This window comes from Nomascus leucogenys, chromosome 22a (genome assembly GCF_006542625.1).
Source record: "Nomascus leucogenys isolate Asia chromosome 22a, Asia_NLE_v1, whole genome shotgun sequence".
Classification (NCBI taxonomy): Eukaryota; Metazoa; Chordata; class Mammalia; order Primates; family Hylobatidae; genus Nomascus; species Nomascus leucogenys.
In genome coordinates, this window is record NC_044402.1 from 32,322,244 (window position 1) to 32,343,535 (window position 21,292).

Here is a 21,292-nt window from a genome sequence, read left to right on the forward strand (position 1 = left end):
CATTCTAATACATTGTTAATTGAAATGTCATGATATAAAACTAATACTTAAATTCTGGTATTTACGGTGGAATATAAATAAAAACTGGGGCCAGTAATAAAAACCGGGGCCAGGTGTGGTGACTCATGCCTGTAATCCCAGCACTTTGGGAGGCCAAGTAGGGTGGATCTCCTGAGCACAGGATTTCCAGACCAGCCTGGGCAACGTGGTAAAACCCTGTCTCTACCAAAAATAGAAAAATTAGCTGGGCACGGTGGCAGGAGCCTGTAATCCCAGCTACTTGGGAGGCTGAGGCACAAGAATCACTTGAACCTGGGAGTCAGAGGTTGCAGTGAGCTAAAATCCTGCCACTGCATTCCTGTCTCAAAAAAAATAAATAAATAAGTAAATAAAATTATGGCCGGGTGTGGTGGCTCACACCTGTAATCCCAGGACTTTGGAGGCTGAGGCAGGCATATCACCTGAGGTCAGGAGTTCGAGATCAGCCTGGCCAATGTGATGAAACTCCGTCTCTACTAAAACTACAAAAATTAGCTGGGTGTGGTTGTGCACACCTGTAATTGCAGCTACTCTGGAGGCTGAGACAGGAGAATCGCTTGAACCCAGGAGGCAGAAGTTGCAGTGAGCCAAGATCACAGCACTGCACTCCAGCCTGGGTGACAGAGTGAGACTCTGTCCCTCCCAAAAATTAATTAAATTAAATTAAAAACAACAAAACAAAAACTGGAAAGAACCAATCCTGTTAGAACAGTTTGTCCTCTGTCCACCTATCACTTTCTGTATTGTACTTGAATTTGTAATAAAGCATATTCTTTCATTAAAGAAATATAATGTTATAACTTCAGCTAGAGAGAGTTATAAAATATGTAGAGACCCCATGCTGTAGAAATACAGCTGTGTCACATGCCTCTCTAGGACATCAGTTGAAAATTTTGCCTCTTTATCCTTCTATCATTCACCTCAAGGGTAATGATATCTGCAGCTTAATGCCTAGAACATCGTTAGATACTTAGAAAATATTTGTTAAATGAATTGATTATTGGCTCTTACATAATAGACAAACCTTTTTTTGTTTTGTTTTGTTTGTTTGTTTGTTTTTGTTTAAGACAGAGTCTGGCTCTGTCGTCCAGGCTGGAGTGCAGTGGCACGATCTTGGCCTGCTGCAACTTCTGCCTGTAGGGTTCAAGCAATTCTTCTGTCTCAGCCTCCTGAGTAGCTGGGACTACAGATGCCCACCACCATACCCGGCTAATTTTTGTATTTTTATTAGAGACGGGATTTCACCATATTGGTCAGGCTGGTCTCGAACTCCTGACCTCAGGTGATCCACCTGCCTCAGCCTCCCAAAGTGCTGGGATTACAAGCGTGAACCACCTCGCCCAGCCAAGCCTCGTCTTATTAATATTTTATTATCATTTAAATGTATGTGAATATGTGTTTTTTATTTTAAAAGATCAGGTTACATGTTATAAAGTTGAGGTTAATTTGGCCAGGCATGGTGGCTCACATCTGTAATCCCGGCACTTTGGGAGGCAGAGGCGGGCGGATCACGAGGTCAGGAGATCAAGACCATCCTGGCTAACATAGGGAAACCCCGTCTTTACTAAAAATACAAAAAATTAGCTGAGCGTGGCGGTGTGCGCCTGTAGTCCCAGCTACTCAGGAGGCTGAGGCAGGAGAATGGCGTGAACCCGGGAGGAGGAGGTTGCAGTGAGCTGAGATTGTGCCACTGCACTCCAGCCTAGGCGACAGAGCGAGACTCTGTCTCAAAAAAAAAAAACAAAATTGAGGTTAATTTATGTGACTTTATTGAGTGTCGGCTACGGTCTAAGCAAAGCATTAAGTGAATAAAAGGGAAAGGAGGCATGCTAATTTGTTAATGATGGGAATATTTTGGGGGCATGGGATTATTAGGATCTCTTATTTTCATTTATATGAGTCCATAGTTTTAGTGAACATGGAATTTAAATTTGATGAAGGACAAATTAATTCAAAATTTTGTTTTTCATATAAATTACCTAGTATCTTAAGTTCTTAGAGCATTGTAGTTTGGATTATCGGAAATTTTAGATTAGTTATAATTTGTATCATTTCTTTTCTTTTTTTAATTTTGTTTTGTGTTTTGAAATGGAGTCTCCTTCAGTCTCCCAGGATGGAGTACAGTGGCACCATCTCCTGGGTTCAAGTGATTATTCTGCCTCAGGCTCCTGAGTAGCTGAGATTATAGGTGCCTGCCACCATGTCTAGCTAATTTTTGTATTTTTAGTAGAGATGAGGTTTCTTCATGTTGGCCAAGCCAGTCTTGAACTCCTGACCTCAAGCGATCCGCCTCCCTCAGCCTCCCAAAATGCAGGGATTACAGGCGTGAGCCACTGCGCTGGGCCTCATTTATTTTCTTAGTAGTTCTAGTACTTTTTACTTGATTTTCTAAAATTACCATGACATGTTAACATTCATGCTGGTAAAGTGTAGAATATAGAATAGAAGAGTGCATTTAAGAAAATTATAAGTCATTTTTGGTGAGCTCAATATATTTATAATAGAAAATAAATAGAATTATTTCGAAAATGAATATATAGTGCTGAGTCCCAATTTTTTGTATTTTTTTATTAAGTATTTTTTTTTTAGCAGTGTATAAAACATAACATTGGATATTTTACTGTTCATTAATGCATGCATTTTGGTTTAACTTCATTTGGCTTCATACAATTCTATTTTTACTTTTCAAGGAAAGCAAGTCTTGCTCTAATTCGAAAAATGATTCATTTTTGCTCTGAAGCACTGTTAAAAGAAGTTTGCGATTCTGATGTTGGTCACAATTTGCCTACAATACTAGTGGAAATCACTGCAACTGTCCTGGATCAAGAGGTCAGTTTCTTTTTCAAAACTCTTTAGCATTAATTTCCTGTAGCTAGTAGTCTGAAATAAAAATTTTGTTTTAATTTCAGTAAATCATGTTGTGCAAATTACTGCATTTCTCTACTCCTGGCAATTAAACTTATTTTTATTGTTTTTCTTTCATTTCCTTGCTATTGTGTACTTCCTCCCTCTTTTTTTTTTTTTTTCAGGATGATGATGATGGCCACTTGTTGGCTTTGCAGATCATAAGGGATTTAGTAGATAAAGGTGGTGATATATTTCTGGATCAGCTAGCCAGACTTGGTGTAATTAGCAAAGTGTCAACGTTGGCAGGTCCTTCCTCTGATGATGAGAATGAAGAGGAATCAAAACCAGAAAAAGTGAGTGGTCTTAATTATAGAGGTATCAGGAAGAGTTTGTTTTTTTTTTTTTGAGGAAAATCTAGTTTCAATTTTTGATGGTTTTTGACAGGATAATGACAATATGAAATAGTTCTATATATTTTTTAAATTGGTCAGTTTTCTTTTAAAACATTTTGGTCAACAATTTTAAACATACACAAATGTTGCAAATATAATTAAAGAATATCAGAATACTCTCTATCCAAATTCACTAGTTATTAACATTTTGCCCCATTTCCTTTAATATTTTTTCAGACACATGTATCTGTGTGTGTGTGTGTGTGTGTGTTTACTTTTTTTTTTGAGATGGAGTTTCGCTCTTGTTGTCCAGGCTGGAGTGCAATGATGCGATCTCAGCTCACGGCAACCTTCACCTCCCTGGCTAATTTTGTATTTTTAGTAGAGACTGGGTTTCTCCATGTTGGTCAGGCTGGTCTCAAACTCCTGACCTCAGGTAATTCACCTGCCCTGACCTCCCAAAGGCTGAGGTTGCAGTGAGCCGAGATTGCACCACTGCAGTCCAGCCTGGGCAACAGAGTGAGACTCCAACTTTTTCTTTTTTTTTTTGAGACGGAGTCTCGCTCTGTCACCCAGGCTGGAGTGCACTGGCGCGATCTTGGCTCACTGCAAGCTCCGCCTCCCAGGTTCATGCCATTCTCCTGCCTCAGCCTTCCCAGTAGCTGGGACTACAGGCGCCTGCCACCACGCCTGGCTAATTTTTTGTACTTTTAATAGAGACAGGGTTTCACCATGCTAGGCAGGATGGTCTCGATCTCCTGACCTTGTGATCCACCCGCCTCTGCCTCCCAAAGTGCTGGGATTACAGGCGTGAGCCACCGCCCCCGGCCTGAGATTCCATCTTAAAAAAAAAAAAATTGATGGTAAGCTGAATACAGAGTTTTCCCTTTTAACCTAAATATTTCACCAAAAAACCAGGACATAGTTGTAGTGTAATTATCAAAATAGTACTAATCAGAAAATTTAATATTTATGTAACACTAATATATTCTCTGGAGACCATATGTAGATTTTGCCATTGTCTTTAATGTCCTTCATAGTAATTTTTTTTTTTGGTCCACAAGGAAATCCAGGAGCACACATTACATTGGTTATCATATTCCTGAGAACCTGTGATAGTTTGTCCTGAGAACCTACAACAGTCTGTCAGCCTTCCTTTTATTTTCATAGCTTTGGTGTTTATGAATAGAACAGAACAGTTAATTTGAACAAAGAGCCTAACTTTGTGTCATGTTTCTTTGTGATTAAATTCAGCTTATGTGTTTTAGCAAAAGTTCTATAGAGGTGATACTATGCTCTTCTAGGTGCATAATGTTCCTTCTCCAAGGCACATTTGTGTCTGTTTGCCCTGTTGGTTATGATAACTTGGATCACTTGCTTAAGTTTTTCTCTTCCAGGTTTCTCTACTGTAAAGTTGTAAAGTTGCTCTTTTTCCTTTTTTTTTTTGAGACGGAATCTTGCTCTGTTGCCCAGGCTGGAGTGCAATGGCATGATCTCGGCTCACTGCACCCTCCACCTTCTGGGTTAAAGCGATTCTCATGCCTCAGCCCCCGGAGTAACTGGGATTACAGGCATGTACCACCACGCCCAGCTAATTTTTGAATTTTTAGTAGAGACGGGGTTTCACCATATTGGCCAGGCCAGTCTCGAACTTCTGACCTAGGTGATCCGCCCACCTCGGCTTCCCAAACTGTTGGTATTACAGGCGTGAGCCACTGCTCCTGGCCTCTTTTTCCTTTTGTAATAAGTAATTTGTAGGGACATAATTCCAGACTGTGTAAATATGCTGTTTCTCAGTAAATTTTACCCACCAATTTCTGTATTCATTGGTAACTCTTGCCTTAGACTGCAAATTTAAATATACCTTTTCCATCTCTAGTGATTCCCAGCAAGATTTATTTCTAATATTTAGTGAATGCTTACTGTGTGTTAATAACAGGGTAGTAATATTTTTGAAAAAAATGGTGGCATATGAGTTATAATTATAGAATCCTGAGGGTGGCGAGAGTGTGTATGTGTTACCCAAATCTGGTTAATCATCAGAATTACTAGGGGATTTAAGGAAAAACAAAACAAAAATATTATCTGAGTTTATTCTCTGGAACTCTTTCTCTCAAGAAATAGGTTACAGCAATCCCAACCAAGATCCCAGCAGTCTTTTTGTAGAAATTAACAAGGAGATTCTAGGCTGAGTGCAGTGGCTCATGCCTGTAATCCCAGCACTTTGGGAGGCCGAGGCAGGGAGATCACCTGAGGTCAGAAGTCTGAAACCAGCCTGGCCAACATGGTGAAACCCCATCTCTACAAAAAATACAAAAATGAGCCAGGCATGGTAGCACTTGCCTGTAGTCCCAGCTACTCAGGAGGCTGAGGCAGGAGAATCACTTGAACCTGGGAGGCAGAGGTTGCAGTGAGCCGAGATTGCGCCACTGTACTCCAGCCTGGGTGACAGAGCAAGACTCCATCTCAAAAAAAAGAAAAAAAAAATTAGCTGGGTGTGGTGGCACGCACCTGTAATCCCAGCTACTTGGGAGGGTGAGGCAGGAGGATTGCTTGAACCTGGGAGGCAGAGGTTGCAGTGAGCCGAGATCAGATTGTGCCGTTGCACTGTAGTCTGGTTGACAGAACGAAACTCCATCTCAAAAAAAAAAAAAATAAAAATAAAAACAAGGAGAGTCTAACATTTATATATAAATGCACATATTCTAACATTTACATATAAATGCAATAGCCAAAGCAACCTGGAAAAGGAGCAGCGTAGAAGGGTATACATCAATTTCAACTCTTTTATAAAACTTCAGTAATCAAGAAAGTGTGACAATAGTGTAAAGATAGATTAATGACCCACTACACATATGGCCAATTGATTTTCAACAAAAGTGCTGAGACAATCAAGGAAGGATGATCTTTTCAAAAAATGAACAAGTCAATAGCATATGCAAAATAATTGAACCTCAACTCTTACCACATGTATATATATTTGTATCATTTCTTTTTTTGTTTTGTTTTGTTTTTTGATATTGAGTCTCCCTCAGTCTCAACCCTTACTACCCATGTATATATATATAGCATTATATATATACATTATATATATACATGATTAGGGTCCCATATACAAAAATTAACAAAATGAACCATAGACTAAAATGTATACACTAAAATTATGAAACTTCTAGAGGAAAAGAGAAAATCTTAGTGACCTCAGACTTGGGAAAGAGTTTGTAAATTAAACTTCAAAAGGTTATACTGAAAAAGAACAAATAATTGGTAAGTTGTACTTCATCATTACACACTTCTGCTCTTCAAAATAAGTTGAAATGGTCAGCTGGGCATGATGGCTCATGCCTGTAATCCCAGCACTTTGGGGAGGCTCAGGTGGGAGAATTGCTTGAGCCCAGGAGTTTGAGACCAGTCTGGGCAACATGGCGAGACCCTGTCTCTATTTTTTTTTTATATTTTTTTTTTGAGATGGAGTCTTGCTCTGTCACAATCTCGGCTCACTGCAAGCTCTGCCTCCTGGGTTCACGCCATTCTCCTGCCTCAGCCTCCTGAGTAGCTGGGACTACAGGCACCCGCCACAATGCCTGGCTAATTTTTTGTATTTTTAGCAGAGACAGGGTTTTACCGTGTTAGCCAGGATGGTCTCGATCTCCTGACCTCATGATCCGCCCACCTTGGCCTCCCAAAGTGCTGGGATTACAGGCATGAGCCACCATGCCTGGCTGACCCGTCTCTATTTTTATTTAAAAAAAAAAAAAAGAAGAAGAAAATTAAAAGGCAAGCCAGATAATTCTCTCAGATTTTATTTATCTGAAAATTATTTGACCTTCTTTCTAAATTTTTCTTTTTTGAGACAGGGTCTCGCTCTGTCACCCAGGCTGGAGTGCAGTGGCGTGATCTCGGCTCACTGCAACCTCTGCCTCCCGGGTTCAAGCAATTCTCCTGCCTCAGCCTCCCAAGTAGCTGGAATTACAGGTGCATACCACCATGCTCAGCTAAGTTTTGTATTTTTAGTAGAGACAAGGTTTTACCATGTTGGCCAGGCTGGTCTCGAACTCCTGACCTCAAAGTGATCCACCGCACCTGGCCTCTTTTTTTTTTTTTTTTAATTAAAAAAATACTTATTTTATTTTTGTAGAGATGCAGGTCTCACTATGTTGCCAAGGCTAGGTTGGTTTTTGGCCTCAAGTTATCCTCCTGCCTTGGCCTTCCAAAGTGCTAAGATTACAGGTGTGAGTCACTGTGCTTCTTTGTCTAGTAATTTTTGATTTGCTACTGGATATTGTAAATGTTATGATGTTGAGCTCTGGGCTTTGTGGTCTTTCGTAAAGAATGTTGGGCTTTGGCCAGGTACCTTGGCTCACGCCTGTAACTCCAGCACTTTGGGAGGCCGAGGCAGACAGGTCGCTTGAGCCCACGAATTCGAGCCTAGCCTAGGTAACATGGCAAAACTCTCTCTCTACAAAGAATACAAAATTGTCATTGCATGGTGGCAGAATAGCTTTTACTCTGGGGAAGTTCACCCCTATGATCCCAAATTTGTTATTTCTCTGAATTCACTGAATATCCTGGTGATCCATGAGGATTTTCTACTCTGGCTGTTTGAAATGCAAATGTCTGGCTACTTGTATGATCTCTTACAACTTTCCAGTTGTTCTTTGCCCAATCTTATGTAGTATCACCCTGTATATAAGTGTAGCACTCAGTGGAAACTACTTTGCAGATTTCTGGAGAGGCTTTTTCCCTTTAGTTCCGTAATAGTGAACTCAGCCTCCACATATTCCAGTTGCCTCAAACTCTGATCTCTATTTTCTTAACTTGTACTGCCAGGATCTGTGTTCCCCTTCCACATGAGCTTAGCCAGAAAATGGTCTCTGGTTCTAAGAGACTCACTTTGTTTGCTTTCATTTTCTTGGGGATCATAGTCCTGCGCTGACTGTTCTTTAGTGTTTGAAAACACATTTTTCATATATCTTGTCTATATTTTAGTTGTTTATGATGGATGTATTTAGATAATTTAATAATCTTTTTTATGTGAATATTTTCAATTTTTAATACAAAAAATTAGCTGGGTGCGGTGGCGGGCGCCTGTAGTCCCAGCTACTCGGGAGGCTGAGGCAGGAGAATGGCGTGAACCCAGGAGGCAGAGCTTGCAGTGACCCGAGATTGCGCCACTGCACTCCAGCCTGGGCGACAGCGAGACTCCGTCTCAAAAAAAAAAAAATGTCCAAAAAAAGTTTTAGGAACACAGGCTGAGCTACAAAATGTTTATAGATTTTTTTTTCTTTAAAAAAAAAAAACATGCTCAGTCAGGCATGGTGGCTCACGCCTGTAATCCCAGCACTTTGGGAAGGTGAGGCGGGCAGATCACGAGGTCAGAAGATCAAGACCATCCTGGCTAACACTGTGAAACACCATCTCTACTAAAAATACAGAAAATTAGTTGGGCATGGTGGCGGGTGCCTGTAGTCCCAGCTACTTGGGAGGCTGAGGCAGGAGAATGGCATGAACCCAGGAGGTGGAGCTTGCATTGAGTGGAGATTGTGCCACTGCACTCCAGCCTGGGTGACAGAGCAAGACTCTGTCTCAAAAAAAAAGCTTTAACTAAAATACTTGTATGATCATGGGAATGAGTATATTTGATTCACTTGGCTAAGGGTGGGGCCTTGGAATGAATGAATAATTTTATTTACTTATAATAGATAATATATATTACATATAAATTATATATAGTATATTTATAGAGAGAGACACTATTATCTATATAGAGGTTGTAGATAATGTCTTTATTATTATAGAGAGAGTGAGACCCTGTCTGTATTGTCTATATAGAGATTATAGATAGTGTCTCTATTATATAGATAGATAGATAGATATAGATAATAGAGACAGAGTCCTGATCTGTCACCCAGGCTGGAGTTCTGTGGCACAGTCATTCACTATAACCTCAAACTCCAGGGCCCAGGCTGTCTTTGTGCTTCAACTTTTCCAGTAGTTAGGACTACAGGTGCGCACTACTACCCTCAGCTAATTTTTAAATTTTTTTTTTTTGTGGAGACAAACTCGCTACGTTGCCCAGGCTGATCTTGAGCTCATGGCCTAAGCAATCCTCCTGCCTTGGCCTCCCAAAGTGTTGGGGTTACAGGCATGAGCCATCACTGTCAGCCAAAATTTATCTTTAAAAAGCTTCTTTGGTGATTCTGTTACACACTTCACTTTGGATACCATTGAGCCTCTCTAAATCATCATTGTTTACAAATAGGCCCAGAGATGTAATGAGTTCACCAAGGTTTTAGGTTATTATGTTGTTGTGTGTAGTGCTCTAATCTGTTAGTCTTTACCCCACTACACCTGGACATGATATAATATAGGTCATTATTTACATGAATTTATTAATATTTTTAACACTTATTTGTAAGATTTAATTATAGGTAATTAATTAGTCAGAATTGAGAGCCAGGTGCTGTGGCTTGGACCTGTAATCCCAGCTACTTGGGAGGTTGAGGTGGAAGGATTGCCTGAGGCCAGGAGTTAGAGGCTGCAGTAAGCTATTATGACACTATTGCACACCAGCCTGGATGACAGAGTTGAGACCATGTTTCTAAAAGGGGGAAAAAAATTAAGCTACAGGCAATTGAGTGTTATGTTCAGAGTATTTAAATTTGAAATTAAATTAGATTCATGTTTTTAAAATATGTATGAATATTTGCAGTTGAAATTATTTTCCATGTTTAATTGAATAATTCTACACATTTAGGAAGATGAACCACAGGAAGATGCTAAAGAATTGCAGCAAGGTAAACCATATCATTGGAGAGACTGGTCAATCATTAGGGGAAGGGACTGCTTATATATTTGGAGTGATGCAGCAGCCTTGGAATTATCTAATGGCAGTAATGGATGGTTCAGATTTATCTTGGATGGAAAACTTGCCACCATGTATTCAAGTGGTAGTCCGGAAGGTGGATCTGACAGTTCAGGTAATATTTTGTTTAAATTAAAATATTTTCCTAGTTTCTACAGTTTGGTTTTTTTCTCATATTTTTGCTACCATTGTCAAGGTATTTTATTTTTTTGAGACGGAGTCTCACTCCGTTACCCAGGCTGGAGTGCAGTGGTGCGATCTCAGCTCACTGCAACCTCCACCTCCCAGGTTCAAGCAATTCTCCTGTCTCACCCTCCCGAGTAGCTGGGACTACAGGCACCTGTCACCATGCCCGGCTAATTTTTGTACTTTTAGTAGAGACGCGGTTTCACCTTGTTGGTCAGGCTAGTCTCGCACTCCTGACCTCAGGTGATCCCCCCACCTCAGCCTCCCAACATGCTAGAGTTACAGGTGTGAGCCACTGCGCCCAGCCTGTCATGGTATTTTTAAAAAATATTTGTTTCTTTATTTTTTAATATCAATTTCTTTTGTATCAGTAGAGAAAAATTGTTATACCATGAAAATATTTCCTAAATGTCTTTTTACTGCATGGGACAAGGAACAACACTATATCTACTTTTTAAAAAATATCTTTACAAATATAGCTCCTTTTTTTGTTTTGTTTTGGAGACAGTGTCTTACTCTGTCTCCCAGGCTAGAGAGCAGTGGTGTGATCATAGCTCATTGCAACCTCAAACTCATGAGCTCAAGTGATTCTCGCCTTAGCTTCCCAAGTAGCTGGGACTACAGATGCGTACCACCATGCCTGGCTAATATTTCCAGTTTCTGATTTCGTTTTATTGTTTAAAATTTATATTTTAATAGGTCTTTTTTTCCTAAGAGAAAATACATGTCATATTTGAAAGAAATAAGATTTTAAAACAAGTATTTTGTCTTTATAGAAAGCCGAAGTGAATTCTTAGAGAAGTTACAAAGAGCTCGAGGCCAAGTAAAGCCATCTACTTCAAGTCAACCTATACTGTCAGCACCAGGACCCACTAAACTTACTGTAGGAAACTGGTCACTGACATGTTTGAAAGAAGGAGAAATTGCTATTCATAATTCAGATGGTCAGCAAGCTACAATATTGAAAGAAGATTTACCTGGTTTTGTATTTGAATCTAATAGAGGAACCAAACATTCATTTACTGCAGAAACTTCCCTGGGTGAGTATGTAGATATGTAAGTTTAGTAGGTAAAAATAAATGCATATGTTAAATCGTAACAAAGTAAGCTCTGTGAATATTCTTTTTTTCCCCCCAAGGTTCAGAATTTGTGACTGGCTGGACTGGCAAAAGAGGCAGAAAACTGAAATCTAAGTTAGAAAAAACAAAGCAAAAGGTATATCTGTTGGATGTGCTTTATCTTGTCTTTTATACTGATTTGGTAAATTTTCAGTGGTAAAGTATAAGCATTGAAAAAAATTGAGCCATGGAACATAAGCAACCCTAATATAACGTATTTTTAGTTTTCCTATTTTCTGTGTTCATGTTCTTAAATATTTATTTACATATAATTTTTATACCTATACTAAATACCAACATTAAAACAGAATCAAAATGGATGTTAATATGAAACAAAATGTAAATTACTTGACTTAATTTACGAATCTAAAATAAAAGTTGAAATTATAAGAAAAAATTTTTTAAAATTACTGCTTTACTTTCTTGATTTGAAATCAGTAGCAACTCCGTGAGTAGGTGACTATCCTTTTGCATATATAAACAAGTATGCATCAAAATATTTTGGGCAAAAATAATTTTAACTAATTTATTTATTTATTTATTTATTTTTATTTTTTGAGGCAAAGTCTTGCTCTGTCACTCAGGCAGTGGCACAATCTTGGCTCACTGCAGCCTCCACCTCCCGGGTTCAAGTGATTGTCCCGCCTCAGTCTCCTGAGTAGCTGGGACTATAGGCATGCACAACCATGCCCAGCTAATTTTATTTTTAATTTTTCGTAGAGACGAGGTTTCACCATGTTGGCCAGGCTGGTCTTGAACTCCTGACTGACCTCAAGTGATCTGCCTGCCTTGGCCTCCCAAAGTGCTAGGATTACAAGCATGAGCCACCACACCAGTATTAATTATTAATACTGTTTTATAAAGAGATAGTTTCTTCAAACTTGTCTGATATCCATGATTGCCATCTTTTAATTCTGAAGGGCATACCAAAATAGAATAGAAAGTATTATTAAATAGTTTAGAGAGATACGTTTTTTTCTGTTGCATTAGAGTTATGCTGGGTTTGTTTGGGATTAAAATGGCATTAGGTGAATCCTAAATTTACATTGCTTAAGCATATATTTGTAAATAATATCGTGTACTAAATTTCATCAGACCCAGAACATACATAGGTTGTTTTCTCAAATAACTGTAACTTTGAGAGCTCATTTGTGCCAAAATGACAGTACATACTTACCTTTTCATGGTGAAATATGTAAATATGAGTGTCTATAAAAGTGAAAATTTGGTAAAATTATTAATTGTAGTAAAAGTTCACATTTGTTATGTTTATTTTGGTAGGTACGAACTATGGCTCGAGATTTATATGATGACCACTTTAAAGCTGTTGAAAGCATGCCTCGTGGAGTAGTGGTAACACTCAGAAACATAGCAACTCAGTTAGAGTCATCTTGGGAACTTCATACAAATAGACAAGTATGTCATCCTCTAGATTTTAATGATGTGTAATGAATTGTAGTTTGATGTCTTCCCCTCCATCCTTTATGTCATGGGTATTGAGTAGGAGGTCAGCAAATTATGGCCCAGGAGCCAAATCTGGCCTGCTCCCCATTTTCGTATGGCTTTATGAGGTGAGAATGGTTTTTATACTTTTAAATGATTGAAAACAAACCAGAAGGACAATTTCAAGACACATGAAAATCAGATTTCGGTATCCATATAATTTAATCACACATAGCCATGCTTATTCATTTACATATTGTCTGACTACTTTGGTGCTACAGGGGCATGGTTGAATAGCTGTGATGTAGACTATATGGCCTGCAAAGCCTAAAATGTTTGCACTGGGCCCTTTATGAAAACGTTTGCTGACCTCTGGTAGACATAATTTGCGTTAATAATTTGAACTTTTAATTTTGCTTAATATCTAAATTATTGTCATGATAATTGATGTTCTGATAAGTTATTTTAAGAGCTATGTTTATGTTTTTGATTGTCTTCATTAAATTTTTTTTTCTTTTAGTGTATTGAGAGTGAGAACACTTGGAGAGATTTAATGAAGACAGCTTTAGAAAACCTAATTGTACTTTTGAAGGATGAAAACACAATTTCACCATATGAAATGTGTAGCAGTGGCTTGGTACAAGCACTTCTTACTGTGTTAAACAATGTAAGTTTATCAAGTATTAAAGAACAAAAATATAGTTTTAAAAATTATTTGTAGTTACTCCTTCAGTAGAGTGGTTTTTAGTTTGTCAAGAAATATTTAAAAGCTGAATGATGTTAATATTTCTAATTTCTTCAGCCTTTAAGTTTTATGATTAGTTTGAGCCAAATGAATTAAATAATTGTTTATTTGATTTCTAAGTTCCCAGTTATAATTTGCTAAAGGTTTTGTTGACTAAAAACACTTCAGCCTTATTTGTTATTATTCACTGCTCTGATTTTTACATAAGTTACATAAAATAGAATATGTCTGTAGACCTTAAGTACCCAAGTTATATGCATAATATATGAACAATGAAAGTTTAGGAAGTTTATGATGGAAGGAACTCTCCACAGGGCTTGTTTTCCAAAGAAAAGTATTGTTTGGAGGAGGAAAGTTTTAAGCCTACCTAAGCATATCATAAAGCTGTTCAAAAATAACTCAGACTTAGTCTTGTGGATGGAAATGTAGTGCTCAAGTCACATTCTGCTTAAAGTTATAACAAATACAGATGAGTTAAAAGGAAAAAAAAAGTTTAGGAAGTTTATTTGAAGATTTGATAAATATTTGCTAATAACCTTATATATTTTTTCGATTTAAGAATGTCTCTTTATTGTGATAGAACTTTTTTCCTTTGTTTATGTATTTATTTATTTTTGAGACAGAGTCTCGCTTTGTCACCCAGGCTGGAGTGCAGTGGTGCAGTCCTGACTCACTGCAGCCTCTGCCTCCTGGGCTCAAGTGATCTCCTGCCTTAGCCTCCTGAGTAGCTGGAATTAGTAGTGTATACATTTTAGTCTATGTAGCTGGGATTACAGGCACCTGCCACCACGCCTGGCTAATTTTTGTATTTTTAGTAGAGATGAGGTTTTGTCATGTTGGCCAGGTTGGTTTTGCACTCCTGACCTCAAGTGACCTGCCCGCCTTTGCCTCCCAAGTGCTGGGATTACAGGCGTGAGCCACTGCACCTAGCTCTTTTTTCCTTTATTTTAATGAAAGAATTATTTTCATTTCAGTTCTACTTAGTTTTATTTAATTAATTAATTTATATTTTTAAAAATTTGGAATGCTTCACGAATTTCTGTGTCATCCTTGTACAGAGGACATACTAATTTTCTCTGTATCATTTCTGTTTTGGTATATATGCTGCTGAAACGTGGACTACTCAGTTCTTTTTAGTGTGTGTGCATGTGTGTATGTGCACATGCCTGTGCGTGTGCATCTGTGTGTTCGCCATGATGCCTAGGCTGGACTCAAGCGATCTGCCTTCCTTGGCCTCCCAAGGTGCTAGGATTACAGGTGTGAGCCACTGTGCCTGGCCAGAGTTGATTTCTTGATCTTAATCATTGTATGTTCTGATGCACTCTTAAGATTTACTTTAGGCTGGGCGTGGTGGCTCATGCCTGTAATCCTAGCACTCTGGGAGGCTGAGGTGGGCAGAACACTTGAGGTCAGGAGTGCAAGACCAGCCTGGCCAACATGGTGAAACCCTATCTCTATTAAAAATGCGAAAAAAAATTAGCCGGGCATGTTGGCATGCACCTGTAGTCCCACCTACTCTTCTGTAATTTTGAGGCAGGAGAATTGCTTGAGCCTGGGAGGCGAGGTTGCAGTGAGCCAAGATAGCACCACTGTACTCCAGCCTGGGTGACAGAGTGAGACTCTGTCTCAAAAAAAAAAAAAAAAATTTTTCACTGGAACTTCAATGAGTCCCTGAGTCCCTTCATAAACTTTACTATTTGCATTTATTCCCATTTATTATAGTGATATATCACATTATATCACTTAGTAATCTATGAAATAGTTTTGATGTACCAGTTTTTTCCAATACTTATTAAAGTAAATAGTACTGTTAAAATGGAAAATGTTCATTCCTATATTAATACAATCTGAAACCATCTGGCATACTTGGGGAAACACTGATTTTGCAACATAATTGGTGAGTACATTATAACATTGAAGAAGAAAAAAATTTTATATGTTAGCCATGGCCTACTAGTCACATACTAAAAATAATTTTAATTGAAAGATGAAATGATGAATGATTTTATTCACATTGTAGTGATCATTGTATAACAATATGTTAACATTTGTCTCTTAGTTTTTGATACATTTCAGTAAGATCCTTAAATTATTTTTTTTTGGACTTTATACTTTTTGTTTTCTTTAGAGCATGGATTTGGATATGAAACAAGATTGTAGTCAACTGGTAGAAAGAATAAATGTTTTTAAAACTGCCTTTAGTGAAAATGAAGATGATGAAAGGTAAAATCTCAAATTTCTTTGAATTTGATGTTTGTAATGTTTACACAGTTGGTGTACTTCCTCTAAAATAAGTCTAGTATAACATTTATGCCCACAAAAGAAACTCTTATTTAATAAGAAAGTAACATATTATACATGTATAATAAGAGGAAGATTTTTCAAGTTTTTTTAATCTAATGGAATAAAAAGAAACACTGAAATTACATGTCTGGTATGAATCCAGCTGATCACTTAGTTTACTTATTCATGATAATTATTATTTTGTAAATTCAGTCAAGGTTTTGCTCTGTTGCCCAGGCTGGAGTACAGTGATGTCATCTTGGCTCACTGCAGCCTCAACCTCCTGGGCTCAAGCATTTCTCCTGTCTTGGCTGCCCAATGTGTTGGGATTACAGGCATGAACCACCGTTCCTGGCCTGATCACTTAGTTTAAATTACATGTCTGTTTAAGATAGTTGAAAATTTGAACACTGATGAAATGTTTGATAATATTAAGTAATAATTGTTCTTTTTAAAAGTGGAATACTGTTTTTTTAAAAAAATAATTCTTTTGTTAGATTTATATACAAAGACTATCTCTGGATGAAATGATAAGCTCTTTAGTATTTTTTCAAAATATATAAGAAGGAGTAGGCCAGACATGGTGGCTCATGCTGGTAATCTCAGGACTTTGGGAGGCTGAGGTGGGTGGATCACTTGAGGTCAGGAGTTCGAGACCAGCCTGGCCAACATGGCAAAAACCCATTTCTACTAAAAATACAAAAGTTAGTTGGGCCTGGTGGTGGGCGTCTTTAATCTCAGCTACTCGGGAGGCTGAGGCAGGAGAATCCCTTGAACCCTGGAGGCATAGGTTGCAGTGAGCTGAGATTGCGCCACTGTACTCCAGCCTAGGTGACAGAGTGAGACTCTATCTCAAAAAAAAAAAAAAAAAAAAAAGGAGAGAACTGGATGGAGATTGGCCATTAGTAGCTAATTGCTAAAGCTAGGTTGATGAAGGTTCATTATATTATTCTGTGTACATTTGAATAGGATTGTACTTGTAAAATAACAAGCTATACAATTTATTCAGATAATTGTGTTAATTTCAAATTTCATTTTTAATGAGTGCATATTATATCTTTATGGATTTATAATAATGTATTGAAGTATTACTGTGTTTTAGCTCTTTGCAAACTATTACTAATACTCAAATATACTAGTCTCAATGGAAACATCTTTTTGTGTAAATTCCGTAAGTGGTAATACTGTGTTACAGGTTATAGATGTGTTTTTTTTTTTTTTTAAGAGATGGAGTCTTGCTGTGTTGCTGAGGCTGGAGTCCAGTGGCTATTTACAGGTGCCATAATTTTGCACTACAGCCTCAAACTCCTGGGCTCAAGCAATTCTCTTTTCTCAGCTTCCCTTATAGCTGGGACTCCAGCATATACCACCTTGCCCAGCCTGGAAGACGATTTTTTAAAGTTCTTGATTCGAATTTACACATTGTTTTCCGGAAGTGTCATCGCAGTTTCACTCTAATAATGAGAAAGTATATGTTGTGATACCCTAGCCATCAAATATTTTTTCAAAACTTTGTTGCTTTATATTCTTTTTTATCAAATATTATCCAATAAAATTATTTAAACTTTAAAAATAAATCATACATCTACTTTAAATATAATTAAGTTTTTATTAGAAAAATGAAATGTTTTATTCTTAAGTGAAGGAAATTGAGTTGTGAGAGTATTTCTACTCAGACATAATCTAATACAAAAATTAAACTTTGTAATCATGAAAAAGTAGGGGTATATATTGAAGTTGATTACCATATTTTCTGCATGAACATTTACATGTAGTTATACAAAAGCTCTTAATAATAATTATTTCTTCACAGTCGACCAGCAGTTGCATTAATTCGAAAGTTAATAGCTGTACTAGAATCTATTGAACGTCTACCTCTCCATTTGTACGATACACCAGGATCCACATATAACCTCCAGGTAACCATAAAAAATCGAGTAGCTAGTATTGCTGAATGCATCTAGGAACAGTGTGACACTTTTCTTTAAAAAAATTATTTTCTTTCACATCGGATTAAAATAAAAATGATTCTACTTAATCTTTAAAGATTTTAGTTTATATGCCATTTGATCTTAATGACTTGAAGTCTGTTTTGTTTCATCAAATCACTGGAAAATGATGCACTCATTTAATATTTGTTAAAAGAATTATATTTCGTAGATCATAAGTGGCAAAAGGTATGAGTGGAAAAAGCTGAGAAAAGGGTTCCTCTTATTCTATGATTATGAGTCAGTTCTGTCTTAGTCCATTTGGGCTGCTGTAACAGAATTCCTGTGAACTTAATAAACAGAAATTCATTGCTCACAATACTGGCGTCTGGGAAGTCCAAGATCAAGGTGCCAGCAGATTTGGTGTCTCATGAGGGCCTATTCCTCTTAGATGGAACCTTCTAGCTGTGTCCTCACATTGTAGAAGGGATGAACAAGATCTCTCAGGCCTCTTTTATAAGGACACTAATCCCATTCATGAGGGCAGAACCCTCCCAAAAGTTCCACCGTCCAACACCACTGCACTGGGGATTAAGTTTTAACAAATGAATTTTGTGGGGACACAAACATTCAGACCATGGCGGCAAGTCCCTTCCTTATCACTATATTGTAAACATAAGAAAAAAAGTCAAGATATTTTAGGCACAATTTTTTTCAGGTCTTTATGTCAGTGGTTAGAGTCAGATTGCCCAAGTCTTCACTATTCCTATCAATCACATGGTTTCATAGCCTGTTTCTTTTCCTTCCCTCCTCCTCCCTATACAGATATATATATATATCTGTATATAATATGTAACTTCCTGTTTACATTCTCATTCATTCAATTATTATTTTCTTTAGTAGCTGGGATCTAGATGCAAACAAACAATACATTTTACTAATATCCTAGCCCAGAACTTTATCACTTTTTTTGTGGGTTTTTTAGTGTTTCCTAGCAAGGCCTTCTGCTTTGAATTTTGCCTTTATCTAAACTGTTCTGCATTCTACTGCATGGAATAGTTTCTTTTGAATAATAGCCTTTAATGAGTGACTGAGGATCTACATATGCCAAAGCAATGCAAAGCTAAAAAAACTTGCCATACCTCTGAGAACCCAATACTGTTATCAGTGCCACTAGACTCCCAAACTAGAGTACTTATCTAGGGAGTTTTACAGTGCAGTAGTTGCACCTGATACTCTATATGTAAAAGATGTGGAGGGCTACTTTGTGCTTTGTTTCAGACAGAATAACAGGAGTAAGGGGGACTGTTGGTTCCATCGTTTTTAAGCTTTATTCCTGGTAAGTGGATGAGTTGGAGATAAGTCTCAAAGACAGTGCACCGATGCCTTTTATTATGCATTTTTCACTTCAGGAGATTGTGAGAGGAAGGCCAGGAATGTGCTCTCTGGTAATTTTGCTGTCTAAAACTACCGAAATGCATATATAAATCTTTAATTGTTTTTATAGGAATTAGTTAAGATTTATACAGAAATGAATCTACCTAAAATTGCTAGTCCTGTGCTTGTTGCTTACTAAAATGTATTGGATTAAAAACTATTTTGCATCTTTTAAAGTTTATTAGCCTTTGATAATACAGGTTGAGTATTCCTTATCCAAAATGCTTGGAACCAGAAGTGTTTTGGATTTTATAATATTTGTTACCGATTCAGCATTCCTAGTCCAAAATCTGAAATGCTCCAGTGAGCATTTGAGCATCATGTCAGTGCTCAGAAAGTTTCAGATTTTGGAGCATTTCAAGATTCCAGATTTGTAGATTAGGGATACTTATCCTGTAGAATATATTCTAGCAGAGTAAGCTAATTAGCTACCTTTCAAAAACTTACCTGGAAAATTGTGAGTTATAAGTCACTTTGATTAAGAAGTTTTATAAGTTTAAACTGTGTATATTTGAAGTTGTTTAGAAGTTCTAGGAAGTTAACTTTTGTCTTTTACTTGATAGCCACTGTAACTTACTCAGTGGCCCTTTTATAAAAGAATCTTTCCTGTTGGATTGTTTTATTTTTTTTCTTTTTTTCTTTTCGAGACTGTGTCTAGCTCTGTTGCCCAGGCTGGAGTGCAGTGTTGTGATCTCGGCTCACTGCACCCTCCGTGTCCCAGGCTCAGCTGACCCTCCCACCTTAGCCTCCCCAGTACCTGGGACTACAGGCATGCATGCCTGGCTAATTTTTTGTTTGTTTTAATATGTAGAGATGAGGTCTCACTGTGTTGCCCAGGCCGGTCTTGAACTCCTAGCACAAGCAATTGATCCTCTTGCCTCAGACTCCCAAAGTGCTAGGATTACAGGTCTGAGCCACTGTGCCTGGCCTAAAGAATGTTTAATAGGCTGGGTGTGGTGTCTCACGCCTGTAATCCTAGCAGTTTGGGAGGCCGAGGTGGGCGGATCACCTGAGGTGAGGAGTTTGAGACCAGCCTGGACAACATAGTGAAACCCGTCTCTACTAAAAATAAAAAAATTAGTCGGGCATGGTGGCATGCACCTGTTATCCCAGCTACTCAGGAGGCTGAGGTAGGAGAATCGCATGAAGCCGGGAGGCAGAGGTTCCAGTAAGCTGAGATCACTCCACTGCACTCCAGCCTGGACAACAGGAGCAAGACTCCCATCTCAAAAAAAAAAAAAAGGCCAGATGTGGTGGCTCACGCCTGTAATCCCAGCACATTGAGAGGCCAAGGGTGGATCACGAGGTCAGGAGATCAAGACCATCCTGGCTAACAAGGTGAAACCTTGTCTTTACCAAAAAATACAAAAAATTAGCCAGGTGTGGTGGCAGGCACCTGTAGTCCCAGCTACTCAGGAGGCTGAGGCAGGAGAATGGCGTGAACCAGGGAGGCGGAGCTTGCAGTGAACCCAGATCGCGCCACTGCACTCCAGCCTGGGCAACAAAGTGAGACTCTGTCTCAAAAAAAAAAAAAAGGAATCTTTAATAGAAAACAGACATTTGTTCATAGTTCCATTATGTTTATAGTTAATAAATCCAAATCTCAGTTGTTTTAGGGTATATCTTTTTGTACAATTCTGAGACAGAAACCAAGACGTTTTCCAAAGTATTTTGATCGTTTTTGTGTAGATACTTACAAGGAGATTACGGTTTCGGTTGGAACGTGCACCTGGTGAAACTGCATTGATTGACAGGACTGGCAGAATGTTGAAGATGGAACCTTTGGCTACAGTTGAATCTCTGGAACAGTACCTTTTGAAAATGGTGAGCTTCTGGCAAGGGCACGGTGAAATAAGCATTCTGAACTGTGGTTTAGCCTTTTAGAACAATAATTTGGGAAGTATATATCCAGAGTTATGGTAATACAGTTTGGCCCAGTAATTCCATTTTAGAACTGATTTCTACATGAAGATGTTTATTATAATTTTGTAATATTGAAATAGTAAACA

General features: G+C 38.0%; 1 protein-coding gene and 1 non-coding gene across 8 annotated transcripts in view; one reads left to right on the forward strand and one right to left on the reverse strand.

Annotated features, from left to right (window-relative positions):
* Positions 1-21,292, forward strand: part of HECTD1 (HECT domain E3 ubiquitin protein ligase 1) — a 106,378-nt gene that overhangs the window by 47,071 nt on the left and 38,015 nt on the right. For all 7 annotated transcript variants that reach the window (XM_030803830.1, XM_030803833.1, XM_030803834.1 and 4 more), the window contains 10 exons: positions 2,730-2,868; positions 3,069-3,239; positions 10,036-10,258; positions 11,106-11,369; positions 11,468-11,544; positions 12,729-12,863; positions 13,411-13,557; positions 15,764-15,858; positions 17,732-17,837; positions 20,973-21,107. In XM_030803830.1, the coding sequence (XP_030659690.1) occupies positions 2,730-2,868; positions 3,069-3,239; positions 10,036-10,258; positions 11,106-11,369; positions 11,468-11,544; positions 12,729-12,863; positions 13,411-13,557; positions 15,764-15,858; positions 17,732-17,837; positions 20,973-21,107 (1,492 nt within the window). The remainder of the gene's footprint in view (positions 1-2,729; positions 2,869-3,068; positions 3,240-10,035; positions 10,259-11,105; positions 11,370-11,467; positions 11,545-12,728; positions 12,864-13,410; positions 13,558-15,763; positions 15,859-17,731; positions 17,838-20,972; positions 21,108-21,292) is intronic.
* Positions 14,649-14,751, reverse strand: LOC115832548. Its single transcript, XR_004028080.1, has one exon. It is a non-coding gene; the product is annotated as a U6 spliceosomal RNA (small nuclear RNA).